This window comes from Sus scrofa, chromosome 3 (genome assembly GCF_000003025.6).
Source record: "Sus scrofa isolate TJ Tabasco breed Duroc chromosome 3, Sscrofa11.1, whole genome shotgun sequence".
NCBI lineage: Eukaryota > Metazoa > Chordata > Mammalia > Artiodactyla > Suidae > Sus > Sus scrofa.
The window spans coordinates 69,320,564-69,348,061 of NC_010445.4; the positions used below are offsets into that span (position 1 = coordinate 69,320,564).

At 38.8% G+C, this 27,498-nt stretch overlaps 1 protein-coding gene across 6 annotated transcripts in view; it reads right to left on the minus strand.

Moving 5' to 3' along the window:
• The window catches only part of ALMS1 (ALMS1, centrosome and basal body associated protein), a 163,302-nt gene that overhangs the window by 66,822 nt on the left and 68,982 nt on the right, over window positions 1-27,498 (minus strand). For all 6 annotated transcript variants that reach the window (XR_002342571.1, XM_013996028.2, XM_021087373.1 and 3 more), the window contains one exon: window positions 5,286-7,111. Coding sequence is in view for 5 of the 6 variants with exons in the window: in XM_013996028.2 (XP_013851482.1) it covers window positions 5,286-7,111 (1,826 nt within the window). In the remaining variant the exon portion in view is untranslated. The remainder of the gene's footprint in view (window positions 1-5,285; window positions 7,112-27,498) is intronic.

Below are 27,498 nucleotides of genomic sequence, written 5' to 3' on the forward strand. Positions count from 1 at the left end.
AGACACATAGATTAAAGGAATGGAACATAAAGTCCATAAATAAACCCCCGATATACAGTCAACTCATATTTGACAAAGGAACCAAGAATACTCAGTAGGGGCAGTACCTCTTCAATAAGAGGTGCCGAGAAACTAGATAACCACATGCCAAAAAAAAAATGAAACTTGACTATTTTACTATTCACAAATTAACTTGAAATGGGTTAAAAACTTAAACATAAGACCTGAAACCATAAATTCCTAGGAAAAAGCATAAGGGAAAACTCTTTGACATTGGTCTTGTCAATGATTTTTTGGATGGGACATCAAAAGCACACCCACAAAAGCAAAAGCCCATAAAGAAGACGACATCAAATCCCAAATTTTCTGTACAGAATCAACAAAATGCAAAGGCAACTTACAGAACAGGAGAAAATATTTGCAAATCATATATCTGATGAGGGAATAACATTCAAATATATAAAAAACTCATACAACTAAATAATAATAATAAATAAATAATCCAATTTAAAAATGGGCAAAGGAACTGGAACTGAATAGACATTTTTCTTTTTTTTTTTTTTTTTGTCTTTTTGCTATTTCTGGGGCCGCTCCTGCGGCATATGGAGATTCCCAGGCTAGGGGTTGAATCGGAGCTGTAGCCACCAGCCTACGCCAGAGCCACAGCAACGTGGGATCCGAGCCGCGTCTGCAACCTACACCACAGCTCACGGCAACGCCAGATCCTTAACCCACTGAGCAAGGGCAGGGACCGAACCCGCAACCTCATGGTTCCTAGTCGGATTCGTTAACCACTGCGCCACGACGGGAACTCCTGAATAGACATTTTTCCAAAGTAAGATATACAAATGACCGACAGGTAGATGAAAAGGTGCTCAACATCACTTCAGGGAAATGCAAATCAAAACCACAATAAGATATCACCGCATACCTGTCCAAATGGCTATTATCAAAAAGACAACAAATAAGTGCTGATGAGGATGCAGAGAAAAGGGAACACTTATGCACTGTTAGAGGGAATATAAATTGGTGCTGCCACTATGGAAAACAATAGGGAGTTTCTTCAAAAAATTAAAAAGAGAACTACCATATGATCTAGCAATCTCATTTCTGGATATACATCCAAAGGAAGTAAGAACAGGATATCGAAGAGCTATCTGCACTCCCATGTTTGTTGCAACATTATACACACTAGCCAAGATGTGAAAACAACTATATCTGCGTCTGTCAATGGATAAAGAAGACATGAGAGGAGTTCCTCTTGTGGCACAGCAGGAACAAATTTGACTAGTATCCATGAGGATGTGGGTTTGATTCCTGGCCTCACTCAGTGGGTCAGGGATCTGGCGTTACCATGAGCTGTGGTGTAGGTCACAGATGTAGCTTGGATCCTGCGTTGATGTAGCTGTGGCACAGGCCAGCAGCTATAGCTCCGATTCAACCCCTAGCCTGGGAACTTCCATAAGCTGTGGGTTCGGCCCTAAAAAGACATAAAAGAAAAAGAAGACATGGGAATGTTATTTAGCTGTTAGAGAGAAGGAAATTCTGTCATTTGCAACAACAGAGATAGACCTATTATGTTAGGAGAAATAAACCAGAGAAAGAGAAATACTGTATGATACCACTTATACATGGAAACCAAAAAGCCAAACCTGGGAGTTCTCTGTGGTACAGTGTGTTAAGGATCCAGGGTTGTCACTGCAGTGGATCAGGTCACTGCTGTGGCACGGGTTTGATTCCTGGCCCAAGAACTTCCACATGCCAAGGGCGTGGCCAAAAAAAAAAAAAAGTTGAACTTGTGGAAACCAAGTAGAATGCTGTTTAACAGGTAGACTGGGGGAAATGGGGAGAAGCGGGGTCAAAGGTACAAACTTTCAATGAAAAGATGAATAAATTCTGGGGAATTTAGGCATGGTATTATGAGGATAGTTAACAATAATGTACTACATAGTTCAAAGTTGGTGAGAGTATATCTTAAATTTTCTCACAAAAGAGTAATGATAATCATATCAGGTGATGAAGGTATTAGTTAATGCTATGATGGTAATTATTTTGCTCACTCTCTCTCTATATATATATAGCAAAGCAACATACCCCAAACCTTAAACAATGTCATATGCCAATTTTATCTCAGTAAAGCTAGGGGGAAAAAAATCCTATTCTCAAAAAAACAAAAAAGAAAAGAAAAGAAAAGAGAGTATTTCAGAAAAATGGTTGATTTCCAGGCTAGGGCTGGGTACAGTAGCCAACATGAAAGTGTTCTCAACAGCTAAAACCAAAACCACTTGAACAGTATTAGATTATAATCCAAAGAATAAAATATCCCAAATCCATACTGATGTACACAAAAAACTAAAAGATTAAATGGTAGAGGAACAACAGCTTTTGATTACAGAATTCCAATGAATAAATGTAGCAGGAATGAAGGAAATATGAAAACTCCATTAGAATACCAGAGTAATAATTGGTACAGACAAGATCTACTGAGGGGTACTAAAATTAGTGATCAAAGTTTAAGCAGATACAGGACATCTGCAGAGTCTACCAGTATCTCCCTCAAATATTTAGTATTCACAGAGGAAAAACATTAAGTTTACAGTGGAGAATCTTGGTAAATACTACTTTAGCCAAGTGAGCAATGTTAACATCACCAGTAATGCATATTAACTTAACGTGTTCCTTGATAAGATGCAAAAAGGCATAACCTCAATCTAATCTTGAGAAAGCATCAGACAAAGCCAAATTAAAAAGATTCTCCAAAATAACTAATCAGTTCTCTTCGAAGTGTCATGGTCATAAAAAACAAGGAAAGACTGAGAAACTGCCACAGATTGGAGATTAAGGAGACAGAATAACTAAATGCAAAGTAGATCTTGGGATGAATCTGAAAACAGAAAACGTTCATTTGTGGAAAAACCAGGAGAAATCCAAAGCACTCTACACACTTAATCATAATTTTATATGAAGGAAAAATTCTTAGTTTGAGTAAATGTTTTATGGTTAAGCTCTGAAGGTAAGATGTTAACATAAAGGAAAACTTTAGCAAAGGGTACACTGGCAACCTCTATAATATCCCCCCAATGATCTCTGCTTCCTGGTATTCATGCCCTTGTGAAATCCTTAACCCTTGAGGGTGAGCTAGAAGCACAGATTCATTTTTTTCTAATAGAAGGTGGCAGAAGTAGTGAGATTCACTTCCAAATTTAGGTTAAAAAGACCCAGGTTTTGCCCTGGGTACCCTTCCCTGCCCTCTCACTTAGTCACTCTGAGAGAAGTTTAGCTATTATATTTGAGCTGCCTTATGGAAGGAAGCAACTCTGGACAATTACCATGTGAGTGAGCTTGGAATGACATCCTCTAAGTCAGCCTTGAGATGGGACCACAGAGGTAGTCAATACCTTGTTTGCAACCTTGTGAGAGACCCTGAGCCAGAAGCACCCAGCTAAGTAACACTTGGATTTCTGACCCACAGAAACTTTGGGATAACATTTATTGTTTTAAGCCATTACATTTCAGGGTAATGGGTTACACTGCAATAGATAACACAGGAACTCTACTATTTTTGCAATTCCTCTGTAAGTCTAAAATTATCTCAAAATTAGTTTAATACATATATACTAACTCATGTTTTATGCATATATATGAACACACACATAGACTGAGTGTGTATATGTATGTATGTGTGTGTATATATATTTTTCAAATTATTGATGGAATCAGACAAACCTAGGTTCAAATGCCACCTCCAACACTTAATGGCCATGCGATCTTGGGCAAAACACATTAGTTTCTAAGTATTAGGTTTCTAAAATCTCTAAATTGAGGTAATAATATCTATTTCTGATGATTATACTAAGTATACAATGATATATCAACCACAATGCCCAGCCTAGTACATTCTGAACAAATGGCATTACTATTAGTTCATATTTATAAATATCTATAATTTTCTTCTCATTCAAGGAATTCAGCTAACATGGCATTTTATCACTTGGAAGAATTAAGTACTGTGTGTAAACTTGTCAATCTTTTCATTTCTTAACATTTTTTACACACAAAAAGTATCATTACTCATCTCTATAGCACCCTACTGTTTATAAAAGTACTGAAACCACAGATTGATCTTGTTGTTTTTTTTTTCCCCAATCCACTTCTCAATTACTAACTTTCAGGGCTCTAAGGGACCTTTAAGCTTTCCAATATTTTTCCTTCCACCAATCATCCATATATGAGTGCTGAAGATATTAAATGACTTGTCTAAGAAGACTGTCGACAGAACAGTTAGAAGTAGGGTTCAGGATTTGGAAGAGACAGTACCATGAGGTGAATAAGCTCTTGCTTTGAATGAACAGACAGCATTATCTGAGACAATGCTGCTTGCTAAAAAAAAGTAGCAATGTCAATGTCTCAGTTTCCCCGATAGTAAATAAGGATATCACCACCTGCCTCAGAGTTATCATAAGTATTAAATGATATAACATATTTAATCCCTCACCACCATGACTACAACATGTGTATGCTGAGTAAACATTTTTTCCCCCTTCTTTCCAAGGCCAGTGCACTACATTGTGATACATTATCTTTTCAACAATCAGGGCAGAAACATTAAACACACATGGTAATTCGTTTAGCCATACGGTAAGAGATTCATTAACCTAGAACTGAATTAATGACAGTCTTACAATCAGGCTGAACAGTATAAACCTAATGCTTTTATCCCTGAATTGGGTTTCCATTCCTACAACCACTGTGAAGTAGGGCATCACATCAGAGAGCACATGAAGTTGATGTGCATTACTGGTGATGTTCAACTTGATAACTTGGCTAAAGTGATGTCTGCCAGGAATTTCCACCAAGGAGGTACCTTTGTTTCTCTGTAAATACTAAATATTTGAGGGGAATCATGACATGGAAACGAGAGTGAGAAGGGAGCATATGCATGTTTCCTCTCCCAAAGCCTGGTCTTCAGTACATCTCCAATGCAATAAATAAGGAATTAACAAATTGTAGCAACTGATGATCCAAGATTCTTCTCAGAGTAATTCAGTGTTTGAAGATACTTGATGTTGTCTTGTCAAAAGCCCTTTGAAAGCATAAACATATTACTTTCAGATGTTTTCTCTCACTCAGGTGTTTATTCCTTGAAAGACTTCTCAATTAGGCAGATACAACCTCCCCTAAGAGAAATCATACTGCCTCTCCCCCAAGAACTGACATTTGCTTAAGTATTTTAAACCTTTTATCACAAATTCCATCAGCTTGCTTGGCATCACAATGAGACTCACCGATCTGCAGATACCGGAGTCCCTTCTGGATTGAAATATTCTTCCAAATCTGAAATGTTCACTTGGGTTTGCCTTGAGGTTACTATCTGGCTATTCTGAAAAGGTATGATTTTCAAGTCCTGAGTAATATTACTATCTGGAAGAGGAGACTGTACAACTTGGAGGTCCGGTGAAGACTTAGGTCCTAGGAAACCTAAAGATGCTTGATCCTGTGCTATAGGTTTACTGGTCAGTAATTTGGAGGTTGGTTCCAATGATCTTGGAGATACAGTTTGTAGGTCAGAGTTAAACTCACTATTCATCCTTGTTTTAGAGGCAGGATCCAAAGAGTGAATTCTTTTATCTAAGGTTCCACTATCCACCTTGGAAGGAGTCTTGGGACAAAGAGTTATTCGAATACAAGAAAGTGCTTTTCTATTTGAAGGTGGAGTAGATGCAGATGTTACTACTGGGGCTGATGGGGAGACCACATCACTGAATTTGGCTTCAACATTTATCATATCAGAAATGTGTAATTCAGGCTTATGCTGATTATTCCTTTCTACTACATAATCCTGACCTTGAGGAAGAGGAGAATGGTGTTTTCTCATGTGGTGATCTACGTCTGGGGTTTTGCTTTGTTCAAGGAGCTGACGTTGCTCAAGAAAAATGGAAGAAGGAAGGTCTGGAGCTATAAAATCCTGACTCGGAGGAAGGGGAGAATGGTTTTCTCTCATCTGATGATCTACATGTGGGGCTTTGCTTTGTTTAAAGAGTTCTCGTTCTTCGAGAAAAATACGACAAGGAAGATTTGGAGCTACATAATCCTGGTGCTGAGGAGGGGGAGAATGGTGTTTTCTCACATGGTGATCTGCATGTGGGGCTTTGCTTTGTTCAGAGAGCTCTTGTTCAAGAAAAATGTGCGAAGGAAGATCTGGAGTTATAGTTACATTCTTCTCTTTTATTCCTAGTGTAGAACTTGGTCTACCCATGCTAATGAGGGTATGGTTATCAGCAAAATGAACTTCCTTGAAATTGCTATCATTTGCACTGGTACCGGGCTTAGAATGACTGCCTTTAAAATCGGATCTTTCTATGAGCTTTTCTTCTTGGTGAGAATGTTCAACAGATAATTTTTGACCTTGCCTACTATTCTCTGCTAAAAGAGTCATAGCTTTATCTGGTGACTGACTAATGGTTTTAAATGACGAAGGGAAAGAGTTTTCCTGTTTTAGATCTCTAGGAAGATTCTGCTCTTTAGTGAAATGAGAATTAAATACCCCCAAAGATGCTCCAGTACACTGGCTACCTTCAGTAACACCAACCTTAAGAAAAGAGGAATCTGAAAAGCATTTAGAATGTCGGTGAGATGAGAAAGTGATGGAGGTAGTAAACTTTTTCATGGGTTCTGGGGGCAGCATTTGTGATGAAGAATGACAATCCATTTCTTCAGGTGGCACACAAGCAGGTTCTAATTCTGACAGCCAAGGGTCCAACTTTTCACGGAATGGCATTCGAAGACCCTTGCTAATTTTCAAGTCATCAGCTATAAAGTTCTGAAATGGGGAAGGACTTTGTAACTGCAAGGAATTCCAAACTCTGAAATGGGAGGCGCTCTGGTCTAAAGACTTGGAAAAGTTGATGTGCCTGTTCCTCCATGATGATGGACTCCGTTGTCCTCTGATCATTTCTGAGGAGTCAGCAGATCTGAAAACATAAGGGCGGCTGTCCAGCTGTGGTCGTTCAGCAGTTAGAGTCCTGAAACATCCTTTCTCATGGCTCTCAATAATAATGTGACTACATACAGCTTCCGGATGGCATCCTATTCCCCGTGGACTCTGTAAACCCTAGAAGATACAAACAAGTTCTTACTTGATATTGTCCAAATAGTTATATAAAAATCAGTTTTATATTCCAGGCTAAGATCTGACCATGAGGGTAATGCTGATCTCCTACAATAATACAGGCAAGACAGAAGAAAAAAACAGTTAACTACAGAATAAAATGGCTCATGATTAACTAAGATCATACGGTTCATTTCTTCTAAAAATGTTTCACTGAAGTTACAAAAGGAAAGACTGTTGCTGTCCCCCTAGTATTCTCACCTTTTTTCTTCTAATAACAGAAGTCCCTTACCCCAATTTCTGCTGTCACACGATCACCAAGCAGAGACATTTCCAGTTACTTTTCAAGCCAGATATGACTATATGACTAGGTTTAGGCCAATGAGATAGGAGTAAATTAGATATGAGCAAAAGCTTTAAGTACGACTCCTGGTTTCTGTCTTTAAAAGATCAAGTTCTTGACCTCCATGTTCCCTTACTAGCACCATCATTACCATCACCATTATTCTTGCCCACTGAAAATGGTGATGTCTAGAACAACCTTGGAAGCCATACATGAGGATGGCTCAGTTGCCCAGCCAGCTTGGTTCCTTAGATGGACTTAAGAAGCAGATCTCTCTTTCCTACCTTGGTCAGGAGAGAAAACACAATTTGATCTTATTTGAGCCGTTACATTTTTTGACTCTCTTACAAAAGTCTGGCCTACAACCTCATATTTACCATTAAGAATAAGAAAAAGAACTAGTACCTCTTTTGGGGATGTACTGCCTAAAAATATCCTAAATATAAAATCTCTTTGAGATTTCTGTGTTCAGCCAGTCATAACCTGGCATTCTATTTGATTTTAATGCAACATTTGATTTCATATAAAAATATTTTAAATTATGGTGCCATTTCTCACATAATCAAGTAAGTAAATTTACTTTTCCCTATTCCTCCTGCTAATAATAATAAGCACAACGAAAAATTCTGGACCTTATATATAAAACAAATTTAAGAAGAATCTGAAAGAAGTAAAAAAAAAAAAAAGCAGACTGGCTAGGAACTTTGGGACCTGAGGAATGACATGGTGGTGAGATCCCTGGGTTTTCTTTTTACTTCAAATATCCCAGACTTGGAACTAAAAACAGCAACCCAAGAACGAAGAGCACAGACTAACGCTCTAGCAAAAACTTTCTCTCATTAGCTAAAAAAACAGATGAAATCTAGCAAGACAGAAAAGTTCTGGACAATAACCACTCTCTTCCAGCCAAATACCACAGATTTAAAAAAACAAACAAACAAAAACCAAAACAAAACAAACAAACAAACAAAAACTGGCCTTATCCTTACTCACTCAAGCAAAGGCCAAGTGAGAAGCCCAGACTTTAATCTTTGGAAAACTCTAATGAGGCACCACAACATCCAGGACAATGTGGTATTAGAGATGGCCATGCAGGATCGTAGGACTATTTTCACCTGTAATGGCTGGTAATGAGCTACCTCTCCCTGTGGTGTCAGTGGAGACTTCATGGGGAAACTGAGCTTTCATTCCCACTCATCTCCCTCAGTAATGAGGTACCTCTCTCAGCTACAGACAGACTAGAAGAAAAAATTTGCAAATCTCATAACCAAACAAAAACAAAAACAAAACCTGTAAAAGAACTCTCATAACTCCATAGTTTAAAAAAAAAAAAGGACAATCCCGCCCATAAAATGTGCAAAAAAAAAAAAAATACATTTCACTGAATATGATAGACATGAGGGAAAAAGGCATTAAAAGATGTTCAACACCATTAATCATTAAGGAAATGCAAATTAAATTAAAACCACAATGAAATATCACAACACACCTATAAGAGAATGGCTAAAATTAAAAAAATAATGACACCACCAAATGCTGGTGAGGCTGTGGAGTAATGGGATCACTCACACATTACTGGTGGGACAGGTATAAACATCCTGGAAAATGGTGTGGCAATTTCTCAAAAAACTACACATGCAACCAACATATGACCCAGCGAAAGCAATAAAGAGGTATGTTCATCAAAAACCTGCACAGGAATATTTATAGGAGCTTTATTTATAACAGTCAACAACTAGAAAACAACCATCTTTTTGTTCAATAGCTACATATTTAAACAAATTAGGGTATATTCATACCACAGAATACTACACATCAGAAAAAAAGGAAGAGACTACGGATACCGGATGTTCTCCAGAGAATTACGCTGAGTGAAAAAAAGCCAATACTAAAAGATTACACACTGTATGATTTCATTTATATGACATTCTTTTCTTTTCCTTTTTTAGCTGCATCATGGCATATGGAAGTACCTAGGCCAGAGGCTGAATCTGAACCTCAGCTGGCATTGTGCTGGGCAATGTCAGATACTTAACCCACTGTACCACAGCAGGAACTCCTATATGACATTCTTGAAATGACAAAATTATAGAAATGGAAATTAGAGTAATGGTTCCCAGAGGTTAAAAAAGGAGTGGAAATAAGAGAGAAGTGGATGTAGCTACTACAGGGCAACATAAGGGTCCCTGTGGTGGCGTAAACATTAAGCACACTGACTGAATCAATGTCATCATCTTTGTTGTGATATATTATTACAGATTTGCAAGACGTCACCATTGTTGGAAACTGGGTAAAGGGTAAAAGCAATCCTTCTATATTATTTCTAATACTGTATGAGAATCTACATTTCAAAATAAAATGTTGATTAAAAAAAAAAAACCAACAAACTAAACACCACTGGGAGTTCCTGATGTGGCTCAGTGGTTAACGAATCCCACTAGGAACCATAACGTGGCGGGTTTGATCCCTGGCCTCACTCAGTGAGTTAGGGATCTGGTGTTGCCGTGAGCTGTGGTGTAGGTCGAAGACTCGGCTTGGATCCTATGTTGCTGTGGCTGTGGCACAGGCTGGCGGCTACAACTCCAATTAGACCCCTAGCCTGGGAACCTCCACATGCCACCAAAAAACAAAAACAAAAACAAATCCCAAAACTAAACCCCACTGGACAAAATGCCATTTTTGGAGTTCCTGTCGTGGCTCAGCATAAATGAATCAGACTAGTACCTGTGAGGACTCAGGTTCGATCATTGGCCTCACTCAGTGGGTTAAGGATTCAGCATTGTCACAGATGTGGCTTGGAACCCACGTTGCTGTGGCTGTGGCCTAGGCCAGTGACTACAGCTCCGATTAGAACCCTAGCCTGGGAACTTCCATATAGCACAGGTGCGGCCCTAAAAAGACAAAAAAACAAAAATTAAAAAAAAAAAGATGCCATTTTTATTCCATGGCTTCATACTACCCTGACAATGCCTGACATATCACTGGGAAAGAAATATTCCAATTTGAGAATGATAAACTTAGTCTAGCCTCTTAAAACTGGATATGATTAGATTCATGATTAAATGTCCAAAAAGATATTTCTTCTTCCTTTTCAACAATCCACATCTTATAATTTTTGTAACATTCAAAACCCTACAGCCTCCCATCACTGCTTTCAAGTTTTATAATAATTATAAACACTTTTATTTATTCATTTATTGGCTGTACCCATGGCACGAAAAGTTCCTAAGCCAGGAATCAAACCTTTATCACAGCTGTAACAAGAGCCACAGCAGTGACAACAGGGAACTCCTATAAACAACTTTAACAATAACTTTTCAGAGCTTCTGCTCTGGTGCAGTAGGTTAAGAATACTGATTGCAGTGGCTCAGGGCATTGCAGAGGCATGGGCTTGATCCCTGGCCTCACACAGTAGGTGAAAGGATCTGGTATTTCTGCAGCTGTGGCATAGGTTGCAGCTTGTATTCAGTTCCTGAGCCAGGAATTTCTATATGCCACAAGTGCAGATATAAAGCTAAATTTAAAAAAAAATTTAATTTTGCATTTAAAGAATTCTTAGAGCTTTGGTATTTAGCAAATAAATTTTAGTATTTTCAGATAACCTTCTCCAGATACACTATAAAAACTTGTTACATCCCAACAATATATCACTTGATATGGAACAGGCTCTTAAAAGCTACTGTTCAGCTCAACAAAAACCAACACTTTTTTTTTTTTTGTCTTTTTTGGGCCATACCTAGGCATATGGAGGTTCCCGGGTTATGGGTCAAATCGGAGCTGCAGCTGCTGGCCTACACCACAGCCACAGCAACACAGGATCCAAGCCATGTCTGCGACCTATACCACGGCTCTCAGCAACACTGGATCCTTAACCCACTGAGTGAGGCCAGGGATCGAACCCACATCTTCATGGATACTAGTCTGGTTTGTCAACCACTAAGCCACAACAGAAACTCCAAAAGCCAACACTCTTTAATGATATGATAACTCAGCAAATAAAAGGGACTTCCTCAACTAGATGAATGGCATTTATAAAAAAATGCATAGCTAACATTATACTAAATAGTGAAAGATCAGATGCTTTTCTCTTAGTAACAAGACAAGTACGTCTATTATTCCTCTTACATTCAAAATCACACTAGAGGGTCTAGCCAGGACAATCTGGAAAGCAATTTAAAGAAATCCTTAAGTTGGCTCAGCAGTAACAAACCTGACTAGTACCCATGGGGACTCAGGTTTGATCCCTGGCCTAGTTCAATGGGTTAAGGATCTGGTGTTGCCATGAGCTGTGGTCGCAGATGCGGCTTGGATCCCATGATGCTGTGGCTATAGCGTAGGCTGGTAGTTATAGCTCTGATTAGAACCCTAATCTGGGAACTGCCATATGCAGCGGGTGAAGAAATAAAAACACAAAGAAAAAAAAAAAGAAGAAGAAGAAAAAGAAAAAAGAAATTTAGAAAGGAGTGGAAGAAGTAAAACTCTGTCTCTTTGCAGATTACATGATCTTCAATACAAAAAATAGCAAGGAAACCAAACAAAACCAACTAGGACCACCAAATAAATTCAGCAGTTTAGGAACTGAGCTCAATACACAAAAATCAATTGTATACACAAAAAATGAACAATCCAAAAATGAAACAAAATTCTGTTCACAGTAACATAAAAAAAGAGTAAAACATTTAGGAATATAGTTAACAACAACAAAAAATAAGACTACTACACCACAAAACACTGTTAAAACTGCAGGAGATCAAAATAAATGGGAAACTGGCAATATTTCCATGTTGATCTACAGAGTCAAGGCAATTCCGAGCAAAACGACAGCTTTTTTCTTTGCAAAACTTGACAAGCAGATCCTGAAGCTCATACATGAATCCATAGTAGCCAAACCAATTTAGAAAGTGATGAAGAGAGATGGAAGACTCACTTTCTGATTTCAAAACTTATCACATAGCTACAGTACTGAAAACAGCGTGGTACTACTAAAGGAATGGACATACAGATCAAGAGAATAGAACTGACAGTCCAGAAATAAACACTAACATTTATGACGAATCAACAAAGAAGCCAAGAAGATTCACAAGGAAAGAAGTCTTTTCAACAAACAGTGCTGCAACAACTAAATACCCATGTGTAAAAGAATGAATTTGCACTCCATATATTAAAAACTGACTTTAAAGGGACAAGCGACAGAAGTAAAAATATATCAATCAGACATCAAAATTCAAAACCGTTCATCAAAGTACACAATCAAGAGAATTAAAAGGCAACCTATACGTAACTCTATGTTTAACTACTTGAGGAACCAGAAAACTATTCTCCACAGTGACTACACTATTTTACACTCCCATCAGCAATGTACAAGGGTTCCAATTTCTCCATATCCTTGTATAGATGCATGTTTTCCACCAATTTGGGGAAGTTTTCAACAATTACTCATCAAATATCACTCCTGTTCCTTCTCTTTTTCCTCCCCCTGGGACTTTCATTACACACATGCTGGTGTACTGGTGGTATTTCATGATTCCGTTACTTTTTCTTCATTTTTTTCTGGACTTTCAAACGTAATCATCTCAACTGACCAGTTTTCAAGTTTAGTGAATGACTGTTCTGCCTGCTAAAATCTGCTACTGAAACATTCTAGTGGATTTTTCATTTCAGTTATTGTACTTCAGCTCCAAAACCTCGATCTGGATCCTTCTGATAACTACTATCCCTTTTGTGACAGATCTACTCAGTGAGACATCCTTTTCTTGGTTTTCTTTGGTTTTCGGTCTTTAGCTCCTTGAGCATATTTAAGACAGTTGACAGAAATGTTTTTCTAATTCCTGGGCTTCCTCAGGGACAGTTTTTATTAATTACAATTGACCTTGAAACAATGTGGAATTAAACTTTGGGGTCCACTTATATGTGGATTATGTCACAATAGTAAACACTATAGTACATCATAGCCTGTGATTGGTTAAATCCATGGATATGGAAAAATCAAGAAATGGAAAATTGAATATGTTACATGCAAATTAACCCTCATTTAGTGTTCAAGGGTAAACTGTACTTCCCCTCCCACATACACACACAACAGGCATATTTTTATTTCTTTGTTTCATAATTTTGCTCAAAAATTGGACCTCTACAGCATGGCAACTCTGGATACCAGATTCTTCCCCCAACCTAGGGGAAGTTAATAGTACTGCTTATTGTGGGTTATTATTTGGTTCTTTGATATTTTTCTAAACAACTTTTGTAAAAAGTTTATAAACTTTGTTGTGCATAGCACCAAAACCTGTGTTCTCTTTAGCTTAACTGTTAGCTATTATTTTGACAGAGTTTCTATAAACACCTGCCACCAAAAAAAGAGGTGGGGGTGGGGGAGAAAACAAGAAAACAACTTCTCCCAATCTGTTCTGATTCTCTCTGCTGAAGCACTCCAACACTCAGCCAGGTCCTATAGCTTATGCAATGCAAAGTCTGAAAGGTCACTGGAGAGATGAAAGCTTAAGGTCCTCTTAAGCCTTTTCCGTGAATGAGTCCAGCTCTGGGCACGGCACATAACCTGCTCAATTCCTCAGTAAAAGCAGGACCTTGAAAAAGTTCTATTCCCCAAGTATTTCCTTTCTCATCTGCTTCCTTCCAAGCTTTTCAGTGTGCCTATTGTTTATCCTGACTGTTATCCCCAGACCCAGGCTGCTATAGACAATGCTTTGGTCAAACACTGGCAGGGAAGCTGCCTCAGCTCTGGGAAAACTTAGAAGTACAGCAAAGGGGAAACCCCTTCCCTGGTCCTTCAGGAAGCTTTGAGACAGGCTGAAACCCTGAGTAACAATTTTTTAAGAGTAAGGATCATATAACTATAACTACTCTATAACTACTAACATGCATTAGGAGTATACTCTATTGTCCTCAAAATTACTACAGATTTGGGGGGTGGTTAGGCAGGCAATTTAAGATGCCTCAGTGCTTAACCGTGGTACAATAGCTCTTCAGTAATTTTTTTTTTTTAAAAGTTCTGACTAGATTCTAGAGTTCTGCAAAAATTGATTCTGACATATTTTGCTATCTTAGTAGTTATTTTTGTGCAGAAATTGAGTCCTAGAGTTCTCCAATTGATCTTCTATGGTAGCATCACCTACAAATGTTTTACATGTGCAAAAAAAGTATATGACCTTTGATTTCACAGACTGCTAATTTCAAATACATTTTCTTTTTCTTTTTTGGCTGCACCTACGACATATGAGGCACTCAGCAGGCTAGCACGAAACAATAATACACAGATGCTTGCTACCACTGGCCCTACTTTGTGCATGTGGGTCATGGGCTCTTTGACCCCTGAGAGGTAATACTATAAAGTTACTGGAAACCTACCAGCAATTGAACCCAGGATGGGGGGATAGTGCATGTTGAAAGTTGGTCCTATAGAAGGTGGACCCAAAATACCAACAGGTATAAATACTAGCTGAGCAATTCAAGCTTGCTATCTTAAATGGGACCACGGGCACAAATACTAAAAGGCCACCAGCCTTTACACTGCCCTAATTTCAACCCTAATTTGCTGACAGTATTATGCAGTTCATACCCACCTCTGGTAATACAAGACTAAACATTAAATTGTCAGAAACACATAACTAAATTTTCTTTAAACCAAGGCTACACATGTGCCTCTAACCTTTACTATTTATGGATGGAGACCTTCCATGCCTTGGCAAAGGGTGCCGCTTAATCATTTGTGAGCTACATTCCCAAAGAGCCCTAAAATTTACTAAGAATTTAAGATTCTGGAGAGGGATCAAGATGGCAGAAGAGCAAGATGTGGCACTCACCTTTGCCCACAAACACATCAAAAAAACCCACCTACATGTAGAACGACTTGCACAGAACATCTAGTGAACACTGACAGAAGACCTAAGACCTCCAAAACGGGCAAGAAACCCTCCTTCACATAACTGGGTAGAAAAAAGGGAAAAAAAAGAGAGAGAGAGAAGAGAAAAAAAGGAATTAGGGAAGGACCAGCAAGCACTACTAGGAGGGAGCTATGAAAAAGGAAAGGAATCCATACCGAGAGGCCACCTGACAGGGAGATCAGCTGGGATGGAGGGGGAAACTCAAAGCCTCGGAGAAAATTATAGCAGCCAAACTAAGGAGGGCAAAGCAGAGAAAGCCACACAGCCCATTGGTACTACCGTCCGGGACACCACAGCCTGAGACACTCAGGAGGGGGGCTGGGCACTGAGAATCAGGCTTCAGAGGTCTGTACCAGGAAGATGACTAGGGTTGGCTATGTAGAGACAGCCTGAGGGGTCTGGGGAATGGGGTGCCAGGGCCAAGAGAGTGCTAGAGGAGGCCTGGGCCTGCAGGAGAAGCAAGGCTTCATTATTAAGGAGGGCGAGTGGAGGAAGGGCAGGACAGCCAAAGTAACATCTTTGTCTGAGCACACACAGGCTCTCCAGTAGTGGTGCGCCTCTTGCATGGGCTGCAGGGGCAGGTGCAAACCTCCATAGCCATCTCAGACTCCTGAGAATTCCAATGAATAAGCACCACCTGTGGCCCCAGTCACCCCAGGGGTCACCACCAAGGAAGGCCCTGCAACTGAGCACTACCTATTGCCCTCACTCCCCTGGGAATGCGCGCGCACACACACACACACACACACACACACACACACACACAGGCACTGCTGCCACCAAAGGCTCTGGGCACCACCTCTATCTCCCTGAGGCTCACTGCCACTGCCGAGAACCCTACAACCAGGAGCAGCCTGCACACCCACCTCCCCTCAGGTCCTCGCCACTGCCAAGGGCCCTGAAAGCAGGCACTGGCTACAGGCCATGCCCATTGCCCTCATCTCCCTGAAAGCGAGCACAGGGCATACACCAGCACAGTACCTATCAAGGGGATAAGACCCTGCACACACAGAGGAAAAAGATGGCATCCAAACCAAAAGCAGTCCACATGCCAGAAAAAAAGGTAAGCCCTCACAAGCTACCCAGGGACACTCCTGCATATAAATAGCCCTCCAAGACCACAGTAGTTATTTTCCCTAAACCCACAGAACATGAAAAATATAAGCAAAATGAAGACACACAAGAACAATTCCCAGTTAAATGAACAGGAGAATTCCCCTAAAGTTCATTGCAGCACCATTCACAATGGCCAAGACATGGAAACAACCTAAATGTCCAACGACAGATGAATGGATTAAGAAGATGTGGTACATATACATGATGGAACACTACTTCGCCATAAAAAAGAACAAAATAATGCTTTTTGCAGCAACATGCATACAACTAGAGATTCTCATACTAAGTGAGGTTAGTCAGAAAGAGAAAGGAAAATACCATATGCTATCACTTATATCTGGAATCTAAAATATGGCACAAATGAACCTATCTACAAAACAGAAACAGACTCACAGACGGAGAACAGACTTTTGGTTGCCAAAAAGGAGGAACAGGAGGGAGGGGGATGGACTGGGAGTGTGGGGTTAGTAGGCACAAACTATTAAATTCAGAATGCATAAGCAGTGAGGTCCTGCTGTATAGCACAGGAAACTATATCCAATCTCTTGTGAAAGAACATGATGGAAGACTATATGAGAAAAAGAATGCATATATGTGTTACTTTGTAACTGACAACATTGTAAATCAACTATACTTTAATAAAAAATGAAAATTAAAAATTTTTCAAAAAAGAATATGAGATACCTACAGATACTCTCAGTGGTGCAAACAAATCTTAATCAGAGTATCCCAAATCTATGCAACTTTGTTAGACCTCCCGGTGTCTCACTTCCTCTGATGGGTGGCTAGAGATCTACCTACTCTGGAATGGCTCCTTTTACCTGCAACAATGGTTGATGAGATCATCCCAGCCCATGATAGTGCCAAACATGAATCTCAGAGATGACAATGCCTCAGCTCATGACAGCATGGCACACAACTTTATCCCAAATGCTGCCTCCACAAGCTTCCACTGTAGAAGAGATGACATCCAGAAAGATACGGCAGCTGATGATGGTGAACGCTCCAGGATTTAGTCATGAACTGAATGACTATTAATCTAAATTTCCTGCTTAAGACCCACTTTGGTGGCATTTTGTAGTTAACTATGTGTCTATCCAAAGGCCACCTTGCTGCTCAAGTGTAAGACAGTACTGCATCTGCCAGGCTGCTCTCCACTGTGCCTTTGATTTTTAATAGGTCAAGATGTGTCAAGTCTCATAACCTTAGAGGGGTCTGATTAAAGGTTTCTCTTAATTGCTTGTCCTCACTACACCCGTTAGACTGATCCACATTATGCAACCTACTGAGGGTTAGTATCCCCACCCCCACCCCCTCCAGGACCACAGCCACAGGGTTATCTCCCTACACCAACCACCCCAAGGGAGTCCTTTCCAATGTCAACTCTCAGGGCTCCATGATCCTGTTATTTGAGTCCTCCCAAAGTCTTAATATTTTCAGTCAATGGGAAGAAACCAGAGATCAGTTTCTGGACTGCTGTAATTGTTGAGCATATTATCAGACACTCAACAAAGGCTTTTTCCTGGAGTTCCTGTTGTGGCACCGCAGAAACAAATCCAACTAGTATCCATTGTGGGTTCGATCCCTGGCCTTGCTCAGTGGGTTGGGGATCTGGGTATTGCCGTGAGCAGTGGTGTAGGTTGCAGATGCAGCTTGGATTCCGGGTTGCTGTGGCTGTAGTATAGGCAAGCAGCTGCAGCACTGATTCAGTCCCTAGTCTGGGAACTGCCATATGCCATGGGTGTGCTCCCCTCATCAAAAAAAAAAAAAAGGCTTTTTCCTGAATTAGTGGTCTACCTTGCTAATTTCTTGACCCTGCCCTCATCTGTCCAACAGAAGGCATCCCATGCATCCTCGTGGCTTGCCCAGTTACTCCCCATGGATACTCAACTGCTCCCATGCAACACTTTGCAAAACAGTATGTGACATCTGGCAGGAGCCCCCACATGTCCTTTATAATCCCCCATATCTGTCCAGGTACCAACACACTCGAGCCTGAGGAGCACTAGTCCCACAGTCTTGAGAAATGGCTCAGACCCCCAGGGGGAATCGCAGTTTACTTGGATATCCTCAATCCAACAGTATTCACTGTGGGTCCAGTACTGTGGAGAAATCACATATTCACGGTTCCCCATAGGTGCACTTCTCCTTTATTCAACTTCCAACGCATCTGTATCTTTGCTAACCCCCTTGGAAGTCCTCTCTCTTCATTCCAAGGTACTTTAGTCTCTTTGGAACTACGCTTCCCTACAGATCACTGAATAGGACCCCCAAACTAGCTCCCTTTATATCCCCCTCATGTCAAAAATGTGCAGTACTCGGGATTTCCCGTTGGAGCTCAGCAGGTTAAGAATCCGACTAGTATCCATGAGGATGTGGGCTTAATCCCTGGCCTTGCTCACTGGGCTAATAAGGATTCAGCGTTGCTGTTGAGTTGTGGGGTAGGTTGCAGATGTAGCTTGTATCTGGTATTGCTGTGGCAGAGGCTGGCAGCTACAGCTCCAATTGAACCCCTAGGCTGGGAACTTCCATATACTACAGGTGGGGCCCCAAAAAGAAGAGAAAAAAAAAAAGTATGCAGTACTCATTCCCATTATGTTGGGAGTAGGTCTGCTACAGCCCTCTTGGGAACTGGGTTAGGCACAATCACGACAGGTACACAACAACAAATTATTAAGGTAAACACCAATCAGCCAGTTACCCTGGCTGAACACACTGGGCTGTAACACCAAAGCCCAGCCTTAAAGCAATAATATGGTTTTTTAGTGCAGATGGTTTTCACAAAACGATTTAGCTATAAGTTACTAATTGGTCAAGGAAGAGGGAACTACAGAAGGATCTCTTACTGCAAATATATTGATACTTCTGGATAAATCCAGATAAGTCTATAAAAGATGACCCAACAGGTACAAGTATTCCATAATCTCACCCAAGTTTTAAATCAAATACCTACCTTAATCTTATCCATGGGCTTTGATTTATTTTCTTGGCTGGACCTTCAAAAATGGGAGGGGATGGCTATGGACAGGATTTCAAATTATCATTTGTCTGCTGATATTGCTGACTGGCATTTTTGCCTTGCCCAGATGTTTCATGTGCTAGGTGATCAAAACCCTGCCAGTGGCTTTTAATATCCCCACCATCTAGACAGTGCCCATGATTTTCCCTAAAGACCAATGCTTAGGCATCACAGGGTCAATTGTGATGAGAAAATAGCTATTCTGAGTTGCCACCTAGGCATTTTACAGTATGACAACCCTGCTCATATGCACAGTCTAGACAGATAAGGACCTGAGCTTAGGATTCCTGCCGCAAGTTGCTGCTTGATTTTTCCCAGGGTACCTTTTAAAATAACCACTTAAGAGCTGAAATCACAAAAAGTTAGCAAACTCTGACTCAAATACCTTACGAGTAATAGGTGCTTGCTACTCTACTCTCTATTGCCTGCTCACCTGTGACCTGGGATGGCAGAGTGCCCTTCCCCGGGCTTTTACACACCCCACCCTCACAGCTGAAATTTGTAAATAAGAAATCTTGTAACTTTACTTCCTTGAGTGAGTATATGGACATTGTGCATTCAATCAAAATGACCTAAGTTCTGCACTTCCCCAAAGTGAAGGCACAGATGCTAAGAGAGTCATGTATGCTGACCCCATGTGGATGGCTAGTGCCACCTCATTCAGCAAGTCATAATATACAAGTTACAAGTCCCAGAACACAACATATTTACAAAGCAAAAAAACTACACGAAGAGATAGAATAAGCAACAAAACTAGATATGGCAAAGATGTTTAAATTATGATGTCAGGAATTAAAAACAACTATGATTAATATATAAAGGCTCTACTGGATAAAGTAGAAAGCATGCAAGAACATAGGGAAAATGTAAGCAGAGAATGAAAATCCTAAGAAAAAATAAATAAACGTTACAGATCAAAAACATGGCAACAGAAATAAAGAATGACTTTGATGGACATGGCCAAGACAAGAATCTTGAAGCCATGGATATCTCAATAGAAACCTCTGAAACTGAAAAGCAAAAAGAACAAAGAATGAAAAGAAAAAAAAAAGTAAAATGAGACATCAAAAAACTTTGTGAAAACTATAAAGTATGTAATATATGAACAATGAAAATACCATAAAAAGAAAGGAACGGAAGAAATATTTGAAACAACGACTACGTATTTCCCTTAAATTAATGTCAGACACCAAACTTTAGATCCAGGAAGTTCAGAGAACACCAAGCAAAATAGATGTCAAGAAAAACCACTTGGAGTTCCCGTTGTGGCGCAGTGGTTAACGAATCTGACTAGGAACCATGAGGTTGCGGGTTCGGTCCCTGCCCTTGCTCAGTGGGTTAACGATCCGGCGTTGCCGTGAGCTGTGGTGTAGGTTGCAGACGTGGCTTGGATCCCGCGTTGCTGTGGCTCTGGCGTAGGCCAGTGGCTACAGCTCCGATTCAACCCCTAGCCTGGGAACCTCCATATGCCGCGGGTACGGCCCAAAGAAATAGCAAAAAGATAAAAAAAAAAAAAAAAAAAAAAAAAAAAAAAGAAAAGAAAAGAAAAGAAAAAACACTATGCCTAAGTATAGCATTTTCAAAGTACAAAAAGTCAAAGATAAAGAAAAAAATCCTGAAAGAAGATGGGGGCGGGGGTAAGAATGCCTAACTAAAGAGAAACAAAGAATAATATCCACCTTCTCAGAAACCATGCAAGTAAGAAGAAAAGAGAGTGAAAATTTACTGAGAGAAAAAAACACACCTACTGAGAATTCTCTACCCTCCCTTTGAAGTTATCCTTTAAATACTGATAAATCCTGATAAATACTTTCTCAAACAAAGATAAATTGTGGGACTTTGTTACCAGTAGGTCCACCATGCATAAATGTTAACAGAAGTACTTTGGAAGATATAGTTCAGAAACTCAGATTTACATAAAGATAGGAGAAACATCAAAGAAGAAACAAGAGAAGGTTTAAAAATAGAACCAAAGCTTTTCTTATTATTCTTAATTGGCCTGCCAGATAATAGTTTGCTCAAAATACTGCTTGTGCATCTTTTCTGACCATAATAGCATGAATAGAAATCAACCAGAGAAAGAAAAACAAGAAAAACAACATCAACAACAACAACTACATGGAGAATAAACATGCTACTAAAAAATCAATGATGAAATCAAAGAAGGAAACAAAAAATGTCTCAAAATAAATGACAATGAAAATATAACCTTAAAAAATTCTATGGGGTAGTTCCTGCTGTGGCACAGTGGGTTAGGAATGTGACTGCAGCAGCTCAGGTTACTGCAGAAGTGCAGGTTTGATCCCCAGCACAGCACAGCAAGTTGAAGAATCTGACATTGCTGCAGCTCGGATTCAATCCCTGGCCAGAGAAATTCCATATGCTCCAGGTTCAGTCATTAAAAAAAAAATATCTGGGATGCAGCAAAAGCAGTCCAAGAGGAAAGTTCATAGTGATATAGGCATTCCTCAAAAAAAAAAAAAAAAAAAAAAAAAAAGGAATTAACAACCTAACCAATCACCTAAAAGATTAGAAAAAGAACAAAAAATCTACAGTCAGTGGAAAGAAGGAAATAATAAGGATCTGAGAGGAAATAAATAAAATAAAGTTTAAAGAAATAGAAAATACCTCAATAAAACCAACAACTGGTTTTTTTAAAAGGAAAAACAAAAATCAAAGAACCTCTAGCCAAGCTTACCAAGAGGAAAAGAGAGAGGACCCAATAACAAAATAACAAATGAAAGAAGAAAAACCAACCAACATCACAGAAATAATAAAAAAAAAAAAATAAGAAAATACTAAAGTTATAAGCCAAAAAGATGAAGAGCCTAGAAGAAATGGACAAGTTTCTAGAAACACACACCTTGTCAAAATTGAATCAAGAAAAAATGGACTGATCACTAAATGTGAAACAGAATTTGTAATTAAAAAAAAACAAAAAAAAACTCTCCGCCAAAAATTTGAGAACCGATGGTTTCGAAGAGAATTCTATAAAACATACAAAGAACTTTACATATCCTTCTAAAACTCCTAAAAAACTGAAGAGGAGGGAAGACTCCTAAAGTCTTTCTAGGAAACCACCATTACCCTGATATTAAAACCAGACAAAGACACTAAAAATTGAGAAAATTAAAGGCCAATATCTTTGATGAATATAAATGCAAAAATCCTCAAAAAGTATTAGCAAACCAAATTTAACAACACATAAAAAGGTTCATACACCATGATCAAGTTGGATCCATCCCAGGGTCACAAGGATAATTCAACATATGCAAATCAATCAATGTGATACACCACATCAACAAAAGAAAAGACAAAACCCACATGATCATGTGATAGCTGCATAAAAAGCATCTGACAAAACTCAATATCCGTTAATAATAAAAACTCTCCCGAAACTTGGTATACAGGGAACATATAACAATATAATTAAAGCCATTTATTATGACAAACCCACAGCCAATGTAATACCAAACAATGAAAAGCTAAAAGCCTTCCTGCTAAATTCTGAAAGAAAACAAGCATGCCCACTCTCACCACTTCTATTCAGCATAGAATTGGAAGTCCCTAGCCACAGCAATCAGACAAGAAAAAGAAATAAAATGTATCCAAAATAGAAGGGAAGAGTTAAAACTGTCATTAAATGCAGATGACATGATACTCAATATGGAAAACTCTAAAGATTCCCCACAAAAACTATTGAACTGATCAATGAATTTAGTAAGGTAACAGGAAACAAGATTAATATACATAAATCCATTGCGTTTCTTTATACTCACATTGAAATATCAGAAAGTAAAAAAGCAATCCCATTTAAAACTGCTTAAACAAAAAGAAACCTAGGAATAAACCTAACCAAGGAGGTGAAAGACCTACATGCTGAGAACTAGAAAACACTGATAAAGGAAAAAGATGATTAAAAGAAAGGGAAAGATATCCTATGCTCTTGGATTGGAAGAATTAATACTACTATAATGGGCCATACTATCCAAAGCAATCTATAAATTTATTGTGATCCTTAACAACTACCCATGACATTCTGCCCAGAACTAAAACAAATAAAATTTACATGGAATCACAGAAGTCAGAATTTCCAAAGCAATTCTGAGGAAAAAGAGCAATTCAGGAGGTATAACCCTCCTAGACTTGAAACAAAACTACAAAGCTACAGTAATCAAAACAGCATAGTACTGGCATAAAAGAGACATATAGATCAATGGAAGAGAAAGAGAGCCCAGAAATAAACCCATACAGCTATAGTCAATTAATCTTCAAAAGTGAGGTAAGAATATACAATGGAGAAAAGACAGCCTCTTCAGCAAGTGGTGTCAGGCAGGATTGAGCAGGTAAATTGATTTAGTTAGAACACTCCATTATACCATACACAAAAATAAACTCAAAATGGCTTACAGACTTAAACAGAAGACATGACACCATAAAACTCTTAGAAGAGAACATAAGCAAAATATTCTCTGACAAAATATTCTCTGACATAAATCATAGCAGTATTTTCTTAGATCAAGCTCCCAAGACAAAAGAAATAAAAGCAAAAATAAACAAATGGGACCTAATCAAACTTAAAAGCTTTTGCATGGCAAAAGAAACTATAATCAAAATGAAAAGACAACCTACAGAATGGAAGAATTTGCAAATGAAGTGACCAACAAAAGGATTAATTTCCAAAATATACAGACAATTCAACCCAATATCTAAACAAGCAAACAATCCAATCAAAAAATGGATAGACAACCTAAAGAGACATGTGTCAAAAAAAGACCTATAGATGCCAATAAGCACATGAAAAGATGTTCAACATCACTAATTATTACAGAAAGGCAAATCAAAACTACAATGACTTCACTCGCACCAGCCAGAATAGCCATTACCAAAAAGTCTATAAATAATAAATGTTGGGAGAGTGTGTAGAGAAAAGGGAACCCTGCTACACTATTGGTGGGACTGTAAAAATGTACAACCACTGTGGAGGTTCCTTAAAAGAAGCTAAAAACATAGTTACCACATGATCCAACAATCCCACTCCTGGGCATATATCCAGAAAAGATGAAAACTCTAATCCAAAAATGCACCCCAACATTCACAGAGTGCTATTTAAAACAACCAAGACATGTAAGCGACCTAGGCGTCCAGTGATAGACGAATGGATAAAGAAGACTTGCGACAGATAGATAGATAGATAGACAGACAGAAGGATAGCTAGCTAGATAGATAGGGATACATATATATACAAACACACACATACACTGGAATATTCTCAGCCATAAAAATGAATGAAATATTGCCATTTGCAGAAACATGGATAGACACAGAGATTATCATCCTAAGTGAAATAAGTCAGACAAGAGAACATAGGCAAAATATTCTCTGACATAAATCATAGCAGTATTTTCTTAGATCAGGCTCCCAAGGCAAAAGAAATTAAAAGCGAGAAAAAAAATGGTAAGACAAATATTATGATTTATATGTGGAATCTAAAAAATAATACATGTGAACTTACTTACAAACAGAAACAGACTCATACACATAGAAAACAATCTTACGATTATCAAAGGGGAAAGGGAATAACGGAACGGATAAATTAGGGGTACTGGATTAACAGATACACTTGATTATTTATAAAACAGATAAACAACAAGGATTTACCGTACAACACAGGGAACTATATTCATCATCTTATAACAACCAATAATGGGCAAGAATCTGAAAAGGAACATATATTAAACAAATTAAAAAACAAGTGCCGGGGAATGGCTGGAGTTCTTGCTGTAGCACAGTGGGTTAGTGTCTCTGTGGCATTGTTGGTTTGATCCCCAGGCTGGCACAATGGATTAAGTATCCAGTGTTGCCACAGCTAAGGCATAGATCGCAGATGGAGCTCAGATTCAATCTCTGGACAGGGAACTTCCATAGGCCGCAGGTGCAGCCAAAAACGAATAAAATGAATATATATAAATATAAATGTCTAGTAATAAGAAAATAGTTGAGTAAATTAAAATAGATCTATGAGATATTATACTGTGTTACACCGGAGCTGAGGTGTTAGCAGACTATGACTTGTGGCCTGAATCCAGTCTACCTATCTGCTTATTTTTTCCTGCTTTTGTTAATAAAATTTTATAGGAACACAGCCACATTAAAAAAACTGTCTTCATATTTCATACACTCAAAAAATTAAGTGGATCTAATATATATATATATATAGCTTGTGTATGTGTATGTACAAAATAAATGACAGCAATAGTATAAGGGATGGGAGAGAGAAATTCAGATTATTTTGATATTAGAAGGAATTCATACCACCTGTGAAGTGGTGTAGCATTATTTGAAAGTAGATATGGATTAGCTGCAAAGATAGTCTAGGATAACCACTTAAAAAAAAGTTAAAAAAAGAAAAAAGTATAACAGATATGCTAAGAAAAGAGAAAATGTAGTAACATAAAGGTTCAATTAAAAGCACAAAAGGCAGGAAAAGGGTGGAAGACAAAAACAGGAACAAAAAGGAATTCCCTTGCAGCAAAGTGGGTTAAGGACCTGGCGTTGTCACTGCAGTGGCTTGGGTCGCTGCTACAGCATGGGTTTGATCCTTAGTGGGGAATTACAGCATGCTGAGAATGTGGCCAAAAAAAAGAAAAGATTGACAGAGTGGATAAAAATCAAGACCCCCCTCTATGTTACTTTCAAGAAAGACACTCTTAATATAAAAACACGTGTAGGAGTTCCCATTGTGGCTCAGCGGGTTAAGAACGCCACTAGTATCCATGAAGAGGTGGGTTCAATCCCTGACCCTACTCAGTGGACTAAGGATCCAGCATTGCCGCAAGCTGCAGCATAGGTCACAAACAAGGCTTGGATCTGACACTGCTGTGCTGTGGCAGAGGCTAGCAACTGCAGCTCTTTATGTGACCCCCTAGCCTGGGAACTTCCTTATGCTGCAGGTGTGGCTCTCAAAAGAAAAAACAAAACAAAACAAAACAAAAAAACAAACAAACAAAAAACCCACACATGTAGGTGAAAAGTAAATGCATGGAGAAAAAAATACCATGTAACACTCATCAAAACAAAGTAAAAGTAATATACAAATTTCAGACAGAACAGACTTTAAAAGAAAGGAAAGTTATCAGGAATAAAGAAGAGCATAACATAATGATAATAGGGTCAATTCTCCAAGAAGACAACAAACCTTAATGCATATGTGGCTAACAAGAATGTCAAACCACATGAGACAAAAACTGATAAAACTGCAAGGGGAAATAGATGAATTCTACTACAGTTGCTGTAGCTGCAGTGTAGGTTGCAACCACAGCTCAGATCTGATCCCTGGCCCTGGAACTCCATATGCCATGGTATGGCCAAAAAAGAAAAAAAAAAAAGTGTCAAAGACATTAACAGATATCTCACCAAAAAAGACACACAACTGAAAATTAAGTACATGAAAAAATAACCCACATCAAGTCATCAGGGAAATACAAACTGAAACAACAATAAGATATCACTAAATACCTATTAGAATGGCCAAAATTGAATAAACTGAAAACAAATGTTGGTGAGGATGTAGAGCAATAGAAACTTTGATTCACTGTTGGTAGGAATGCAAAATGGTGAGTTCATAATAAGATGGTTTCGTGGTTTCCTACAAAACTAAGCATACTCTTACCATAAGATCTATCATTTACACTCCTTGATATCTACCCAATAAAGCTGAAAACTTATGTCCACACAAAACCCTGCATGTTTATAGCAGATTTATTAGTGATTGTCAAAACTTAGAGGCAACCAAGATGTTCCTTCAGTAGATGTAGGGATAAATTCTATTCAGTAGATGAACAGATATACTGTGTTGCATTCAAACAATGGAATATTCTTCAATGTTAAAAAGAAATGAACTATCAAGCCATGACAAAACATGGAGGAGCCTTAAATGCATATTATTAATTGAGAGAGCCCAATGTGAAAAAGCTACATACTGCATAATTCCAACAGTATGATAATGTTGAAA